General features: G+C 38.3%; 1 protein-coding gene across 2 annotated transcripts in view; it reads left to right on the top strand.

Moving 5' to 3' along the window:
* The window catches only part of CSMD3 (CUB and Sushi multiple domains 3), a 1,183,531-nt gene that overhangs the window by 394,616 nt on the left and 769,545 nt on the right, over nucleotides 1-19,370 (top strand). For both annotated transcript variants that reach the window (XM_075920204.1, XM_075920205.1), the window contains exon 6: nucleotides 6,506-6,618. In XM_075920204.1, the coding sequence (XP_075776319.1) occupies nucleotides 6,506-6,618 (113 nt within the window). The remainder of the gene's footprint in view (nucleotides 1-6,505; nucleotides 6,619-19,370) is intronic.

Consider the following 19,370-nt stretch of genomic DNA (forward strand, 5'->3'; position numbering starts at 1 on the left):
AATGTAGATGTAGCCCATGAGTGGATGACAGATTATTCAATATTTATTTATTATATATCAGGCCAGAAGGGGCAGAACAGGCTGCAAGCTCCTGCTATCCAGCTGTTACCTTGTGCCAGGCCCCTGTAATTTTCTGGGTTCATATGTCTCTGCTTGCAGGGGTGACTCTATCGCTCACACTTTCTACCTTCTGACCTGCTTGGATTTAGTGGCAAAGAACTTTGCAATCAGCTTCCTGTATAAGATCATTAGGAGTAGAATTGCCAGGACCCCAACTAACCATGACATCGCTCCTACTTACATGGGTTGTTGGAGGGTGAATTCAGTCCAGAAGGAGGAGGCTTTGCCTCACTGGGGACCTGTATCTGTAACACCCTTTGTACCCGATGAGATGCATTGGCTTCTAGTAGCCGTGGTGGGAGGAGCTGCAGGACCTGGGAGTCCTGGTGCTTCAAACATCACAAGAACAGGCCATTGTCATCCCTAAAGGAAGTTGTCCAATCAAAGTACCTCAGAGAGCTAAAAAGGAAACCAGATCAAAGCCTTGTCTTTGAAGACACCTTGAAGTGGGATGCCAGCAACCATAATCTTCCACAAGATGACTTCATTTTACGAGCTATCGTTTCATCTACAGAGCTCATCTCAACTACATCCAACTCAACAGATCAATCTGGCAATTACCCCTGGATGAGCAATGATGGACAAGTGACAATGAAAATGAGATCCTACTCCACGTAAGCCACACTCCAGAGTATAGCAACTTTGTCTCAAATCCATGTAGAATGGATTCATTAAAACAATTCTGGCATCAGTAGATGTTATATTGTCTATTTTGGACTCCAGCTGCTAGAAAAGACTAAATGTCATGATCATTCAAAAGGAACAGAAGAGGATAATAACTGATGATGTGATGATCCTCTTTAAGAACCGGATCACTGACTACATTGAAGCATGAGAATGTAAACTGGTGACAGCTTCATGAAATGGGAATATTCCACCTCTGTTCATTTGCTGATTTGAAGCACTGAGCACTTGGAACCCTGAAAAGAAGCCTGTGACCGGATACTGAAGGGTGCTGAGATGCTATGTCAAGCTAATGTGGCAATTGATGGTTTTCAATGTCATACATTGATTGAGAGTACATATTTTGAACACATTAATGGACACTGTCAATTTGATGATAATATGGTCCATCCCACTAATGGTGAAAGTCAGAAGACTGAAGAATACTTGGAAGTGATTTAACTAAGTAATGTATTTTTCTATGATATATTCTTAACTCTTGTCTGTATCTTTTACTATGGACAATTGTTCTCTCATACAGTTTTTTTTCTTTTCTTTACTTACAGTATAATATAATTTTTGATTTACAAGAACTGACAAGGGGAGGATATTTATAATTTGTAATCAACAATGTATGTGTTTTATAATTTTAAATGTTCTCTTTTTAAAAGTTTTAAAACAGTTCTGATTCTTTCTTCCTCCATTTATACTAGTCTTTTTTTTTCCAGAATACGTTTTACAATGGGGAAATTTGACTCCATATTACCTTCCCTTGTATCAATTTATGCCACTGCATTTTCTCTCATCTCTTTCTGTTGGAATGCAGGATAGGTTTTATGTTATGTCTGGATGTTGCTATTCAGTGGATTGAAATGATTACTTTAAAAACAGTATTATTTTCGTATTCTTCTTAAGCCTGCTAGTGGGAAATTGTGTCCTGCACCAGCTCAGGGCTGGGCTCAATAATAGGTCCATCCATATTTTATTGCTATTGTTCTATTTATTTCTTCATCTGTGTACAGCCAAGGTAGTTATTTTATTTATCTTTTGCTCATCATCATGGTATCTAGATACATTAAAGAAATTAAAGTAAACTTTTGCCAAGAACAGGCACAAATCAAATCCAACTCTACCATTTATTGTTATTGATGAGATAAGTACCCACTGGCCATGGGCCCAAATAGAGAAGAAGACAGAGAAAGTAAACATGTCTTGTATCATTCTAAAGATCTCAAATATTGACCCTGTAAGATTGCAAGGAGTAAATTTCAGATATGTACTTCAATGAGACTACTCTAACACTCTCCCCATTCCAGTTCAGCTGCAAAGATTTTGAGCATCCTTTCTGATTTCATTTGCTAAGGCTAGACAGCAAGATCATTATGGCATCGCTATTGTGAAGACAGGGATTCTGTATAACAGAAAAATGCCATCACATAGTATGTTAAAAGTGAAGGTTTATCCTATCTATCTATCTATCTATCTATCTATCTATCTATCTATCTATCTATCTATCTATCTATCTATCTATCTATCTATCTATCTATCTATCTATCTATCTATCTATCTATCTATCTATCTATCTATCTATCACTTCCTTTATGACTTCCAATAAATTTCTAGGTGCTACTCAAAATGATGGCATTTTAAACTCCTTAATGAAATAGAACCCCCTACATTTTAAACACTGCCTCTGTCTTACCTTCTTGCTTTGTCTTAGAAAATGAGATTAGCTGGGACACACTTTCTCTTGAGCACCCCCAGATTTGAATGGCTTCCAATAATCCTTACTGTGGAGAGCTGAAAAAAATTGTTGAGCTTCAGTTCATGCTGCAAAGCTTGTCTATTCCCTCAGGCTTTCATTTGTGTGGGTGGATTGAAAAAGGACAATGGGGTCATATTTCACATATCTAACATTTAACTGTAATAGATGGTCAGACAAATTCCATAAAAAGGAAGATTGACTTCTTGGACAACCTTGCATTTGAAAACTCCTAGGAGACTGAATAATGGCTTATCACGGTTCTCTGGGTCTCCCTTAGTAGGAATGACTGGTTTTGTTATGAAGCAGATCCAACTATGCATTAGCTTTCACAGATGAGTGTACAACACATTATGGTCAACTGTATTAAACAATGCTGAAAGGTCTAATACAAAATCAGTGGGACACTTGACCTCTGCTCCATGTAGGAAGGGGACTATCAACCAAAGTTATAAATGCAATCTCCATGCTCTGTGATGCCCAGATCTCAGTAGATTGTTAAAAGAAAAATATGACAAAATGATGAAACTGAAACATTAACTTGGCAACTTAAATTTATTTTGTAATCAGACATGTTACATTGATTTGTATAATATTTTACATGAATTCAAGGGTACAGAGTGTGTAGAAAAGTATTGATATTATAAAAAGTTTAATACACTTTTTTATCTTTAAATCAGTAGATAATACTTTTTGCCTGCTATAGAAGAAATTATTCTGTGTCAGTTTCCTTTGCAGTACAGAAATTCTTTTTATTTTATGACATGATAAAGATTGGCCCTATGGCAAATACTAGGAACTTTTCTGGGATATCCATAGTTTGCCCTCAAGACTCGATACAATTTTAAACATGAAAAATTGTGTTCTAATACTGTTGATGTTTCATTTTCACGTAATAGTAATGATTAATTTTGAATGTGGCATTATATAACAAAATTACTTTAATATTATAGATTATCTCAATGTAACATAATGATTAATAAGATATCAAGGATAAAATGAAATGGCTACAAATTATGAAGTCAAAATCAAATATTTTGATATCCTTAAATAATAATTTTCAGAATGTTCAGTTTGCAGCAAACTTCAAAATTTCAGCTTTTTGTTAAAATTTGGAATTTAGGGAAAATGAAAGAGCAAATTTTCATAGAACAGAAATTCCAATTCCTGACTAGCTCTAGTTTTTATATTTATCTTACAAAATGCTTTTTTTTTCAGAGTGTCACATGCAGAAATTTACTAGTTAAGAGATCATGACAATTTACAATAGAATCACCTTCACTCTGCCCAGTATAAAGCCTGAATAGTTCTATTCAGTTAACAGAGAGATATTTAAATTAGAAGAGCAGAGTGTAGTGTCCCAATATAATATGGTATCTTTGACTAGAGTAAAATACTGGCCAGCAGCGGAATATAGTAACCCCTCACAGTCAATCCAATTAACATTGTTCCATTATTAAGATCTATTAGAGTATGTCTACACAATAACATTATTTTGAAAAAAAATAGCTTTATTTTGAAATAACAGTTCACGTTTACACATCAGGAAATAATTTTGAAATAATTGTCGAAATACTGTCAAACTGGAGGACTTTTTACTCTGACTCCTGTAATCCTTATTGTACAAGGAGTAAGGGAAGTGAAAAGAAGAGTGCTGTATTTCAAATTAAGTGCTGAGAAGATGCTCCAAAATTTGAAATAAGCTATTTTGAAAAAAGGTATGCAATACACATAGCTCAATTTGCATAGCTTATTTCAAGTTAAGCCCTGTTGTGTAGACACACCCTTAGGGAACATACTCATTTAAAGTCCTTCAAAGTTCCATTAAAAGGTTGTTTGGCTGTACCTGTCCAGCATTCCAGACAGGGAGTATGGTTAAGGTGAAGGGGCTTATCCCACACTGCCCTCTCCTGGGATTTCAGCTGGGGAATGGGCAAGCCCTTGATTCTGATCCCCTGCAGTAGTGTCAGTGAGCAGAGGCACCATAACCTGATCCCATTACACTCCTGTCTCATCCAAGCATGATCAAGTATTAAATTGTTCATTTAGAATTGTTTAAAACTTATACTGTATATGTATATAAGGTTTTGTGTCCTGGGAAAAAGAAATCCTGGAACCTATTCTTCTCCCACTTTACATTAATTCTTAGGGAGAAATTGGATTTGCTTAACACTTAAAGTAGCATTTTTCAGGAACATAACAACATTAAGCAAAGAGTTACTGATGTACTTGAGTGTTTAGGATTAAACAGGATCTGAACCTCATGGAGCCCATGTCTAACTCTCATTGTGATGAATAAGATTTGTGAATTATGCATGAATCAAAATATTATACAGAGCGTCAGGATCAAAGCTTGGTTCAGTAGATAGGGTGCTAGCCGGAGACTCTAGTTCTAGACTAATTCTCTGAAGTTCCATGAATTTTGTGTGATCTTGAGCAAGTCACTTAACCTCTTTGCACTGTATTTCAAAGGTATTTAGGTGGTTAAGGTTGCTGGCAGGCACCTGGTGGTATTTCCAATAGTGTTTAGGTGATTAACTCTCAATGAAACTGAGTATGCCAGAGGATGTGGTGAAAGCTAGAACTTTAACACAGCTAGATAGATTCATGGAGGTTACGTCCATCAATGGCTATTAACCAGGATGGGTAGGAATGGTGTCCCTATCCTCTCTTTCTCTGGAAGTGGGTGACAGGGGAAGTATCGCTTGAGGATTACCTATTGTGATTCCTCCTTCTAGGTCATCTGGTATTGGCCACTGTTGGCAGACAGGATACTGGGCTAGATGGGACCCTTGGTCTAACCCAGGATGGCCGTTCTTCTGAATAGTTTTGAAAATTCCACTTGCAGTATATTTGTATCTCTATAGGCACCAAAATATCTTTAAAAATCCAGCCCTGGGTGCTTATGTTCTCCATCTGTAAAACAGGGATAATAGCCCTTCTCCACCACAGGAGTTGTATGGATTAATACATTAAAATTTGAAGTGTTTAATACTGTAGTACTGCAGGCTGTACCATGGATAGACAGGGTCCCTAGGGTTGGCCGCTGTTGGCAGACAGGCTACTGGACTAGATGGACCTTTGGTCTGACACAGTACAGCCATTCTAAGCTCAGGGCTCAGGGTCGGGGGTCTCAGTGGACCACCCTGATTTTCATGCAAACCTGCTCCTGGGTGGCTAGGCTGGCAGCTCTCCTGCCCTAGACGGCCACTTTCCTGCGACTAGCGTGGAGGTCGTGGATGAGGTCCACGATGTCTGCACTAGACCAGGCGGGTGCCCGCCTCTTGCGGTCCTGGCCAGGCTCCCGAGAGCCGCCAGCCTGGTCCCGGGAAGAGGCAGAGGGCTGGGGGGCATCAGATGGCTGGCTCGAGCCGTGCCAGGTGCAGGGTCTGCTGGCTGGGTGCTGGCAGGCTTGCACCTGGCACGGCACTGGAGCCAGACCATGCCCCTTTAAGGGGTCCGGGGCCAGGAGGGGGGCATATGAGTTTCCCTGGTGGTGCCCAGAGTGGCCACCAGGGAAAGCTGGAGAGGGCTAGCCTCCCACTAGTTCGAATTAAGGGGCTACACAGCCCTTAATTCGAACTAGTAAGTTTGAACTAGGCTTAGTCCTCGTTTACCTAGTTTGAACTAAGCGCTCCGCTAGTTCGAATTAAGTTCGAACTAGTGGAGCGCTAGTGTAGCGCCTATGAAAGTTCATTCGAACTAACGTTCGTTAGTTCATATTAACTTTGTAGTGTAGACATACCCTGAGGGAACAAGAGGGCTTATTCATTGTCTCTCTCTGTTACACATATGGGAAAGTAATACAAGCATGTTTAGAAGAAAACTATTTTTCTTTTTTAAAAATAAGATTTTTTAGTCAAACTTAAAAACTAAAAACCCTGTGTCTTCAGCACTGATGGTATTTTCTCTCCTCCTCCATTTAATTATTTTTATTTCCATTTGTCTTTTATAACTCAGGTTATCTGGAATGAATATACCTCCTCCAATTATCAGCAACAAAAACTGGCTCAGACTTCATTTTGTAACGGACAGCAACCACCGATACCGTGGATTTAGTGCTCCCTATCAAGGTATATTTAATTAAAACCATTTTTCATTCCAGAATGTTCAAAAAGAGGGGGAGGGGTTGCAAACATAACTGCATTTCACGTTAGGAAAGAAATGTGCTAATCTATTATAAATGGATAGTTCAAACATGCATAAATGATAATTCGCCTGCTGTTGGAACAACATGATCTTTATTAAATTACAGTATAGACCAAAGTAGTTGTTGTGCAAATGTTTACCATTTAAGAGGAATCTGGAATTCAGAAAGGTAGTGAGTAATGGATATTGGAAAAAAACACTTCTATCATTAAAGTACATCAGTGACAGTTCAAAATTGTATAATAGTGACTGCTTGTAAAACAGTCCATAAGAACTGCATACTAAATGGAAAATTTATCAAGTATATTTCTATGCATACTGTGTTTATTATTGAGGGTTTAATTAACCTTGTTAGAATTCTTATCCACTGCTTTTATGAAGAAGCATAATTTCGAATAAGTAGAGGGAAAATATCTGAGGCATTAACTTGGGAATCTCACTGTTTGGAACAAGATAATTATAGAGATGAAGTACTAATAAAAACAGTTTCTCTAATGTTTGGTAATAGTATCTGTTTTTTCACAACCCATTATAGTAAATAATGTATTTACAGTTTCAACTGGACTTTAGGGATTAATAACCCTTGTTATAGGTATTTTTTCTATGTATGTGTTTAGAGAATTTTTATTTAGGATAAGCCAAAGGATTTAAGATGAAGAATATTTTTTACATTTTTTATAGTCTTACACAATCATGCCTGGGAAAAAAAGTTACCATTTGCATAAGTGCTGTATATTTGATTTTTAGGTGAGCCTTATATTGCAACTTAACTAGGATAAAGCCATAAACATCCCAGAAAACAGTGTGTTTATTACGGGAAGCCTTTTGTAACTTGGTGTGGCAGCCTAGATACCATGCCTCAGATACTCAAGAGTAGAGATAGATGAATCTGACTTGCACTTCAACAAACTAGAATACATGTGCATACTGGAATGCCCCAGGTTATGGATCATAAGAACAGCCATACTGGATCAGACCAAAGGTCCATCTAGCCCAGTATCATGTCTTCTGACAGTGGTCAATGCCAGATGCTCTGGAGGGAGGGAACAGAACAGGGAATCAAGTAATCCCTCTCCTGTCACCCATTCCCAGCCTTTGACAGAAGCTAGGGACAAAATTCCCACCCATCCTGGCTAATAGCCATTTATGGACCTAACCTCCATGAATTTATCTAGTTCCTTCTTAAATCCTGTTAAAGTCCTGGTCTTCACTACCTACTCTGGCTGTCTATGATCTGTGTGAAGAAATATTTCCTTTTGTTTGTTTTAAATCTGCTACTGAGTAATTTCATTTGGTGACACCTAGTTGTTTTGAACAATAAATGATTTTTCCTTATGCACACGAGGCATGATTTTATAGACCTCTATCAGATCACCCTTTAGTCTCCTCTTTTGTAAGATGAAAAGTCTTTTTAATCTCTCTTCATATGGGACTTGTTCTAAACTCCTAATAATTTTTATTGACTTTCCGAGCCTATTCCAATGCCAATATATCTTTTTTTTTAGAGGAGGCGACCACATCTGCCTGCACTATTCATGATGTGGGTGTACCATGGTTTTATATAGAGGCAATAAGATATTCTCTGTCTTATTATCTATCCCTTTCTTAATGATTCCTAACATTTTGTTTGCTTTGTTGACTGCTGCTGCACATCGAGTAGATATTTTTAGAGAGCTAGCCAAAATGACTCCATGATCTCTCTCTTGAGTAGTTATAACTAAATTAGCCCCCATCATATTGTATATATTAGAATTATTTTTTGCAATGTGCAATACTTTACATTTACCAACATTACATTTCATTTGCCATTCTGTTGCCCAGTGATTTAGTTTGGTGAAATATTATAGAAGCTCTTCACAGTCTGCTTTCATCTTAACTATCTTGAGCTGTTTAGTATCATCTGCAAATGTTGCCACCTCACTGTTTCCTGTCTTTTAACCAGTTATTAATCCATGAGAGGACCTTTCCTCTTATCCCATGACAACTTACTTTACATAAGAGCCTTTGGTACGGGAACTAGTCAAAGGCTTTCTGGAAATCTATGTACATTATGTGTACTGGATCCCCTTTGTCCACATGCTTGTTGATCCCCTCAAAGAACTCTAGTATATTAGGAGGTCACAATTTCCCTTTACAGAATCCATGTTGACTTTTCCCCAACAAGTTATGTTCATCCTTGTGTCTGACAATTTTATTCTTTACTATAATTTCAACAAATTTACCCGGTACTGACATTAGACTTACCAGTCTGTAATTGCCAGGATCACCTCTAGAGCCTCTTTAATTATTGGCATCACATTAGGTATCTTCCAGTCATTAGGTACAGAAGCTGATTTAAAATATAGATCATAAACCACAGTTAATAATTCCACAAGTTCACATTTTAGTTCTTTCAGAACTCTTGGGTGAATGCCATCTGGTCCCGGTGACTTGTTACTGTTATCAATTTGTTTCAAAACCTCCTCTAATGACACCCTGGTGTGTTTACTCTAACTGAATTTAGGTCAACTGAGCATTGAAAAGAGGCAAGGAAAAGTGATAATAAAATAATTTGAGAATTATATTCTCTAGAAAATGAAAGTTTTCTGTTACAGTGTTATAAAAACACTTTTATATAGCATTCTTTATACCAAATATCATTAAAAATCCTTCTTTACTACAAACTAGCTGGATCATGGGACTGGTAATAAGATATGATGGAATCTTTCACAACTAGGTCACCAAACAGGGCCAATCTTAGGTTGGCACTGAACTATCTGATAATTACTTTGGTAGCATGAGATAAATTAATATCCTAAGTCCAGTTTTCAAGTGGACAGGTGTCCACATTTTAAAAAATAAAACAAACAAACAAACAAACCTGTAACACAGCTGACATCCTTGTTGGCACTGTTGGTAGAGAAGCCAATGAAAGAAAGAATGAAAAAGAATTAACTGCCGTCTAATTTCGAGACTTGTTCCCATCATGTTGTATTTGAGGCACAAGGTAAATGTGCATAGGAAATCTGAAGATGCTGTATTTCTATCATTCCTTTATATTGATTAATTGATGCGCTTCACTTTCTAATGCTGACAGTCTAGAACCCTTCAGAATGATAAACAACACAGAAAAACTAAACCAAAAAAATTATAGAATTTTCCCGAAAAATTCATCAGCTCCTCTCATATAGTGACATCTGACATAATTCAGTAGTTCCCTGTATTTAGAGAGGGAATCTTTTATAATTTTGGGATGGGGAGGGGTAGGGCAGGCTGTCAGGTACAGGGAGAGAAAACTGGCAAATAAAAAATATAAAATATACAATATTTCTACAAACAATGATGAGGGAGAATGGGGAAATGTGGAAGGGAAAGTTATGGTTCAGATCCAGTGATAAACTATCACACAAGTTAAAGTGTGTGTGAATGTGTATGTGTGTGTGTGTTAATAAACAACTATAATAAATACATATATATACAACTATAGAAATCCCATATATTCATTACAAATATTTTATGTGGTAAGTCAACCAGCTTTCTGAAATATACAATGATTATTTTCAAACAACTTATTTGTTGGGTAACTGTATTTTTAAGGTTTTGCCTTTGTGATGGTATGACACTTTTATATATATTTTATAGCAAGTGAAAACATACAGTTCAAAATCATTATACTGAAGAGGAATGAAATACAAATATTAGTTTCACATGTGTTATTTTCCATTCGTATTTTTCCCTCTTGTCAACTCTAAAAGCTACTCATCAATTCTTTCAATATTCTGTAACATTACTTCATTTTTCCTGTAATTCCTATAGTAACTGCATTTCTACCTAATACCCACCCTTAACTCTGAAAATTCCAAATTATCATATACATTACTGTAACTGCCACCTGTCTTCCCTCCCTGTCTCTCACTTTTTAATTTTTTCCCACATACTAGCATGACAACTAAAGTCTTGCTATAGTGCCACTTCAACCATACTAACTCTTACTATATCTCAGTATTACAAAGTTCAAAAATTTCACCTCTACTGGGAAGTTTTGAAATCTAGAATTGTTAACCATGTCAAGAATTCCCAAACTGTGCTTTCCCATATCTATTAATATCATATTTAGTTATATTATTACATGGAAACATAAAAATTTGAGAATGGAAGGGGCCTTGAGAGGTCATTAAGTCTATCCCACAGAGCTCAGGCAAGAACAAGAAAACCTAGACCATCCTTGACAGGTGTCCGTCCAATATGTTCTTAAAAAACATCCAATGATGAGAGATTTTAGGCTTGTTCCACGCTTACCTAAACTAACTGGGGTAGGACAGGGAGAACAATTGATCCTGAGCATATTTGTAACAACCCTTAGCATATCTGAAGATAATTGTTGGGTTCTCCTCAGTCTTCTTTTTTCAAAACTAAAGATGCCCAGTGTAACCTGGTGGGCATGGGGTAGTCCAAGCTAAAAGCGACAAGATCAGGTCAGACCGCAAAAAAAAGCAGATTCTCCCACAACTGGAGATTAATTCAAAGTTAGACTCCCTACCAGTCACAAAATGTACTTCTGATCTTCAGCATTGGTTATCAATAAGTCAAAAGAATTATACATCTTTTTTATTGCATTCTTGTTCTCTGACTCCCGTTCAGAACCCAGGCACAGTACAATCAGAGGTTATTACAAAAAAATCTGCTCACTGTATACAACTTAAATGTGAGACAGCATCCACATTGATTGGATGCTATCCTTTGAAAAAACAGATCACTTTTTCGATGCACTTTTGCTGTGTGGACACTCTCTTTTAAAAGAAGTTTTTCTGGAAGATCTCTTCTAGAAAAGCTTCTTCTGAAAAAAGCCTGCAGTGTAGACATAGCCTGGGCCAGTAACTCTGTCAAAGAATGGCATTAGTTTGGTCTAGAATGATTTTGTTCATGACAAATTTCTTATAATTCTACTATTATCTAGATGCTTACAGATAGATTGTTTTAAATAATTTGTTCCAGTATATTTCCAATTTTTGCAGTTAGGCTAGCTGTTCTATAATTCCCTGGGTTCTGTTTGTTCCCCTTTTTAAAAATAGGTGCTGTGATTGCTTTTCTCCAAACTTCTGGGACATTAACCATTCGCCAAGAAATCTTGAAGATAACTGATTACAATCCCAAGATCGGTTCAGCTAGTTACTTATACAAATTTCATCTGTCCCTGATGATTCGAATACATGTGACTCATCTAAATATATTTAACTTGATCTTTCCCTACTTTATATTGCATTTCTTTCCCCATGTTAATGTTGTCTTATCTGGTCACCATGGCTATGTCTACATTGCATAGTTATTTTGGAATAAGCTATTCTTGAATAGTTATTCCAAAATAGTTTATTTCAAAATAGCACATCTACACTGCAGGGAAGCCTCAAAATTAGTCTGAGGCAGGTTCCCTAATATAGAAGTGCTATCTCAATTTAAAGCCCCAGGAGGAATAACTTAGAATGGGCCTAGTGAGGGGCTATTTTGAAATAGCAGAAGGGGAATGTCTACACATGCCTTCTTTTGAAATAGCTGTTTTGGAACAGGTGTTATTCTTTGTTCCTGCACTATATTCCAGACAGGCAAGTTGAGGTAAAGGAGACTTTGGGTATGTTATACTGCAAATAAACTCTGCAAATGCCCCATGTTAGATGACTTAACCTGAGCTCCATAAGCTCAAGAGGCCCTTTAACTCACGTGTAAATGATGGGTCTCAACTCTGCAAGCTGGGAAGACCTCAGAGCTTGGGCAGTAGCCCAAGCCCAAACATCTATACTACAGTTAAACAGCCCCTTAGCCCAAGCCAGTTGGCACAGGCCAGCTGTGGGTGCCCTTTAAACTGTCTTTGCAAACTTTTTGTTCTGGTTTCATGCCAGCCCCTATAGGTCTGAGAAAGAGAGGAAAGACATATTTCAGGATCCAGTCATGATTCTTCACTACAACCCTTAAAATCTTTTAAAGAGACACAGCTTTCCAGAATAGAGTTCCCCCATTGCGTAGGTATGGCCAGCATACTTTGTTCCTTGCCTTTGCTCTTTCTAGCCTTTTCCCCCTTAATTAGGACATGGTGTCCTACTGGATTTTTCTAGCACTTGTTCTTCTAGCATTCTTTGTGGAATGAGGTTTACAGAAGTCAGAATAAGCCATCTGCTATTTTGAAATTATTTGGAAATAACGGAACTGCTGTGTAAATGCTCTCATAGTTATTTTGGAATAATGGCCATTATTCTGAAATAACTTGCTGTGTAGACACATCCCATTAGCCCTTTTAGCAAAGACTACAGCAAAATAGGCATTAGACACCTAAACCTTCTTGATATCATTCGTTATTAGTTCTCCTTCCCTACTAAATATAATATGTACACTTTTCTTCTTTTTTATTACTTTCAGGCTGCGTCTAGACTGGCATGATTTTGGGGCTCCGGGGCCGGAAGGGGGGCAGATGAGTTTCCCTGGTGGTGCCCAGAGTGGCCACCAGGGCAAGCTGGGGAGGGCTAGCCTCCCACTAGTTCGAATTAAGTGGCTACACAGTCCTTAATTCGAACTAGCTAATTCGAACTAGGCGTTAGTCCTCGTAAAATGAGGTTTACCTAGTTTGAATTAAGCGCTCCGCTAGTTCGAATTAAGTTCGAACTAGCGGAGAGCTAGTGTAGCGCCTATCAAAGTTAATTCAAACTAACATCTGTTAGTTCGAATTAGCTTTGTAGTGTAGACATACCCAAAGAGAATTAAGTTTAATACGGATAAATGCAAAGTACTGCACTTAGAAAGAAACAATCCGTTTCACACCTAGAGAATGGGAAGTGACTATCTAGGAAGGAGTAGTGCACAAAGGGATCTATGAATCACATTTTACAAGTTAAATATTAGTAAACAGTGTGACAATGTTAGTGTTGCCAGGTGTCCAGTTTTCACCCTGACGGTCCAGTAATTGTGTCTTCTGCCTGGTTAAAAAAAAAAAAAAAAAAAAAACAGAAAATACCAGACATGTATACAGGGGGAGCGGGGATTGCGGTAATTTAAAGGCGCAGTGACCTTTTTTTTTTTTTTTTTGATCAATCAATTTTTTTCCCCACCATGTTTGGGATTTTTTGTGGCTACCCTAGACAATGTTGCAAAAAAAGTGAACATGATTCTGGAATGGATTAACAGGAGTATTGTGAGCAAGATACGAGAAGTCGTTCTTTCATTCTACTCTGCACTGATTAAGCCTCAGTTGGAATATTGTGTACAATTCAGAGTATCACATATCAAGAAAGGTGAAAAAATTGGAGAAGGTCCAGAGAAGAGCTACAAAAATGATTTAAGATCTAGAAAACATGAGCTATGAGGCAAGGCTAAAGGAATTGAGCTTGTTTAGTTTGCAAAACAGAAGATTGAGAGGGGACATAATAGTGATTTTCAGGTAACTAAAAGGGTGTCACAAGGAGGAGGGAGAAAACTTGTTCTTCCTGGCCTCTGAAGATAGAACAGGAAGCAATAGGCTTAAACTGCAGCAAGGGAGGTTTAGGTTGGGCCTTAGGAAGAACTTCCTAACTGTCAGGGTGGTTAAACACTGGAATAAATTGCCTAGGGAGGTTGTAGTATCTCCATCATTGGAGATATTTAAGAGCAGGTTAGACAGACACCAATCAGAGATGATATAGACCATGCTTGGTCCTGCCAAGAGGACAGGGGACTGGACTTGATGATCTCTCAAGATGCCTTCCACCTCTATTATGTTATGAGTCTATGATTCTCTAACACATGTCAAGAACTTTGTGTTTTGCTGTACTACTGCAGCTCATGTCTGGGTAGTTAAATTCCTTCATTACTATCAAATCTTTTGTTATGAATCTTTTATTTGTTCAACACATACCTCATGCATCTTGTCCTCTTATGCTAATATTTGAGAGCTGCCATCATCTTGTTTCTTTTTCTCATAAGTCTTTTAATGTTCTATTACTAGTCCTACTATTATATTATGATAGTATATTCTATTGCTGAAAGCCTTTCCTTACCTCCCTCTGCTTCCTCTTCCCTTTCTTGGCAATATATACTGGTGATGATTATTCTTTTATAGTGTTAAAACTATGTGCAAAGCAGTAATCTAATGTTGGCTGAATTCCCAGCATGATCTGCCTTCAGCTAACATTCTTTATCATAGAAACCTTATTTTACAAAATAAAGAACGGAAATATGCCCATTAGCTTATCAGAGAAGGATACAGAGATTTTTAGCGTGTGCACATAAATATATATGTAAATATGAAGTGATATGTGGGCTGGTTACTCTATTTAGTATTTGAGAGTGACTCATGTGGATTTAAATTAATGTAAAACACAGAGATTTGGATGCTAATCCTACATTGCTTGGACTGTTTTCTTTTTCACATTAGTATTTTGTTCTGTGTCCCTCTCTTTCTTTTTTTATTTTTTTCTGGTGTCATCTAAACTGGAACATAAATGAACACAGTACTAATATATCACCATGCAGAAATTCAATGATCGGTCTTAAACCCTAAAACAAAAAATACATTTGGTCTTTGTGTGTTTGTTTTATTCTTGACAGCTGGCATAAGGATTTAACAATGGGATACAAACACTTCTATTTTGTGGGTTGTTAGATGGATGTGGGCCAAGTCACATTGTCTGTCTAATCTGAGGCTGAAAGCTGTTATTATCTTCTTTGTAATTGCTCTTAAAGTAGTTGATGGTCTTTGTTCAGATCCTATTTTTTACTATTGACAACCTCACAAAAACTGTTATAACAATTGACAATACTGGGTCTCCTTCTTGGATAGCCCAGCATAGTTGCCAGGGATTTACTGTGTATGTGGAGTGATGTAGCCACCCTTGGGAATGGTTCTTCAAAGAGTCTGACACAATCAGAAGTTTGGGATAGTTGCTGAACCGTGCTTCAACTTTTCTGGTTCATCAGAAGACTTTAGCTTCCACAGCTGTAAATATGGCACTTTCCTCCCCAAATACTAAAGGTTTGATTACATGGGAACAAGAAAAGTTCAGTCAAATTTAACTCATACTGTGAGTTAAACTCGTGTGGATGCTGTCAGTCAGAAGTAAAGTGGCATTACTTCCCTGTAGATTAATTCTCCTCCATCAAGATAGTTCCTTCTTTGTTCCTCCAAGGAGTATTAAGCTACAGAAAACTAAGTATTTGTCTACACTGAAAGTGCTAGAGCCGTGCTGCTGCTGCTGCTGCTGCACCACTGTAGTGCTTCCGTGAAGACACGGTTGACTCCAACGGGAGGCTTTCTCCAGCTGGAGTAGGTATTTTGGCTCCCCAAGAAGCAATGACTAGACCAGCAGTAGTATTATCTATCAACCTACCACTATCTATTCCTGGGGTTGGGTAAGTTTAACTTAAAAACTCAGGGTTCAGGCCTCAGTTTATATTTCTACAGGACATGGGAGTAATGACTATGATGCCTTCCATCCCTTCACACCAGGACCAGGTACAGTAAACTTCCAATAATCCAGCACCTTTAGGACCCAAGGGGTGCCTGATTATCATATATGCCGGACTATTGGAAGGAGGTGGCTATGAGGGGACTGGGGTGGAGTGGGGGGGATGCGCCCCTTGCCGCTGCGGGACCAACCCGGCATCACCCGAGCTGCTGTGCCCCAGACTTCCCCTAGTCAGCCGCTGCTGAAACTGACCAGCGGCTGACTCCGGGAAGCCCGGGGCAGAGCATCTGGCTTGCTCTGCCCCAGGCTTCCCCAAGTCAGCCGTTGGTCAGTTTCAGTAGCGGCTGAATCGAGGAAGCCTGGGGCAGAGCAGCTGGGGTGCTTCCGGGTTGGTCCTGCAGTGCCGAGGGGCAGCGCTAGGGGACCAACCAAGCAGCACCCCAGCTGCACTGCCCCAGGCTTCCCCTAGTCAGCCACTGCTGAAACTGACCAGCGGCTGACTCCGGGAACCCATGGGCAGTGCAGCTGGGGTGCTTTGCCCCGGGCTTCCCGGAGTCAGCCGCTGGTCAGTTTCAGCAGTGGCTGAATTGGGGAAGCCTGGGGGCAGAGCATCTCCAATTGTCCAGCACTTCCGGGTTCCAGATGGTGCTGGACCATCAGGAGTGCTGTACCACTGGAGTTTTACTGTATGATAAAAGTCCCTGGAGAGCAGAGAAAGTAAGCATTACTCCAAAGGGCCACAAGTCACTCTAAAGTTAAATGGGAAGAGTGCAGTGGTAGCAGGGAAGTGGTTCTACCCTCCTTCCATAATGGTTCATGGGATTAGTCAAGCCTAGAAGAGAGAACCAGCTGCAGTGGTTAATTATCCAAAGCCTCTTATACTGGAAAGCCATGGAACAGATGAGCTGTAATCCTGCTGCTAGTTTGCCTTGGGTGATATAGCTCAACACAGACACCAACATGTACCTCTAAATGGCGCAGTGTGGCTTATTATATTTGAAGTTTTTTAATCTGTTGACCAAGCACTGTCCTGCTCAACTGCCATGACTTCATTATTTTATTTAAACAATGTTCTCTGTTCAGAGTCATTGACTAACTTTTTAGGACAGCTTCTTTGACTAAAGTTCTTTCTTTGGTGGACTGCAATTGAGCTTCTCCTTGTTCAAATGGAAGTCGATGTTTCTTGTGTAAACCATCAAGTTCATGGAGCAACAGACTCGGTTAAAGCTTTCAAACTAAAGAAAGATGCAGTTATAACTGTTTCACAGTCAAAATACCAGAAAAGATTTTTTTTTCTAGAGAGTATGTTCCCCCACTCCATGTTGAATGGCTATAACTTGTATTCACAACTTCTGTCTTTAAATTTAACAAGTGGTTTTTCATTTGTCATTTGAAATGAAGTCTGATAGAATTCTTTTTCCTGCTTCACTTTCAATCTGTTGAGTATTAACCATAATTGAGAAACTTCACCAACCCATCTGTTTTTTATTTCTTTCTAAACTTTTTTTTTGAAGTGGGTTTTATCTAAATGAATGTTCAGAATATTAGGGTTTGCTGTAAAGAAGCAAATTTGAGTGCCAGGTCTATAATGATCTGCTATGTCAGGAATTAAACTCAGTCTGTTTTTACTAGCCCAATTCACTTTGTTTTTACCAGAAATTCCTTACTAATTTGTATTTGTTCAATGTAAAACTATCTGGCTTTGCCCTGCCATGCGGTTTTAATACCATTTGCCACGATCCATTATAGCATGAAATGGCTGATTTCAGTTTCTTTGTTCCTGCACTATATTCCAGACAGGCAAGTTGAGGTAAAGGAGACTTTGGGTATGTTATACTGCAAATAAACTCTGCAAATGCCCCATGTTAGATGACTTAGCCTGAGCTCCATAAGCTCAAGAGGCCCTTTAACTCACGTGTAAATGATGGGTCTCAACTCTGCAAGCTGGGAAGACCTCAGAGCTTGGGCAGTAGCCCAAGCCCAAACATCTACACTACAGTTAAACAGCCCCTTAGCCCAAGCCAGTTGGCACAGGCCAGCTGTGGGTGCCCTTTAAACTGTCTTTGCAAACTTTGTGTTCTGGTTTCATGCCAGCCCCTATAGGTCTGAGAAAGAGAGGAAAGACATATTTCAGGATCCAGTCATGATTCTTCACTACAACCCTTAAAATCTTTTAAAGAGACACAGCTTTCCAGAATAGAGTTCCCCCATTGTGTAGGTATGGCCAGCATACTTTGTTCCTTGCCTTTGCTCTTTCTAGCCTTTTCCCCCTTAATTAGGACATGGTGTCCTACTGGACTTTTCTAGCACTTGTTCTTCTAGCATTCAGAGCCATCAAAATGTTTGTTAGATAAGATTGAAACATTTACTTTATAAGGGATCAACACATTGTAACATAACATATTAAATAATATACATATAGAGTAAGTTCTAATTTCTAATATTATTATAGCCAAAATGAAATACAACAAAATAATACAATAGAAATAAAATAGTTTACCATATATAAATAAAATATTTCAGCATCATCAAATTGAGAAAACAGAAGTAAAATGTTTCCACTGGAAATTTTATCATATGAAAAGTTTTGGATTCAACCACACTGCATTCTCTGATGGAAAACTTCCACTAAAATATTTTGACCAGATTTAGCTTCAAAATGTCCTTTGGGAGTTACAGAAGGTCTAGGAAAGCACAAGCAATAAATAAGTGGTCTTGGTTTGGTGGGACAGGATTGTAAGAGAAACTAACTTCACTGAGGTTTGTAGGGCTAGAATAAGACTGTCACTGAGAATAATTTTAGCCAGATTTGGTTAGATTCCTGTCTGATTATCCTGATATCACTCAACTCTCTTTTTTATATTGATTCTTTTTGTACTGCAGTTGCTGCTTGTGCAGTGTGAGTGAGGTGCTTTTGTCGATTAGCAAAGCAACCAAAGATGGGGAACTAAAATAAATTAAAATAATGGAGGGACGTGGGTGGTGTATGGAATGATAAGTATTCAAAGCTTTTGGCACTTTCCTGGATGAAGATCTAAGATTACTGGTTCCCTCTTATTTGCCTGGAAATGACATTGGCAGCACAATTCCCATTGATTCATTATACAGGAAACCATTTCTCTGGTGATAAAATATAATAGTTTAGTCTGGCAAATGCACTACTGCATTTGGTTTTTTTCTCTAGAAGTTTGTATTCAAATTCTCCTGTATTAGAAATTAAACTGATTTTAATGGTGTGAATTGAGTCCTCTATTGTGCACATCACAGAATCG

This window comes from Pelodiscus sinensis, chromosome 2 (genome assembly GCF_049634645.1).
Source record: "Pelodiscus sinensis isolate JC-2024 chromosome 2, ASM4963464v1, whole genome shotgun sequence".
NCBI lineage: Eukaryota > Metazoa > Chordata > Testudines > Trionychidae > Pelodiscus > Pelodiscus sinensis.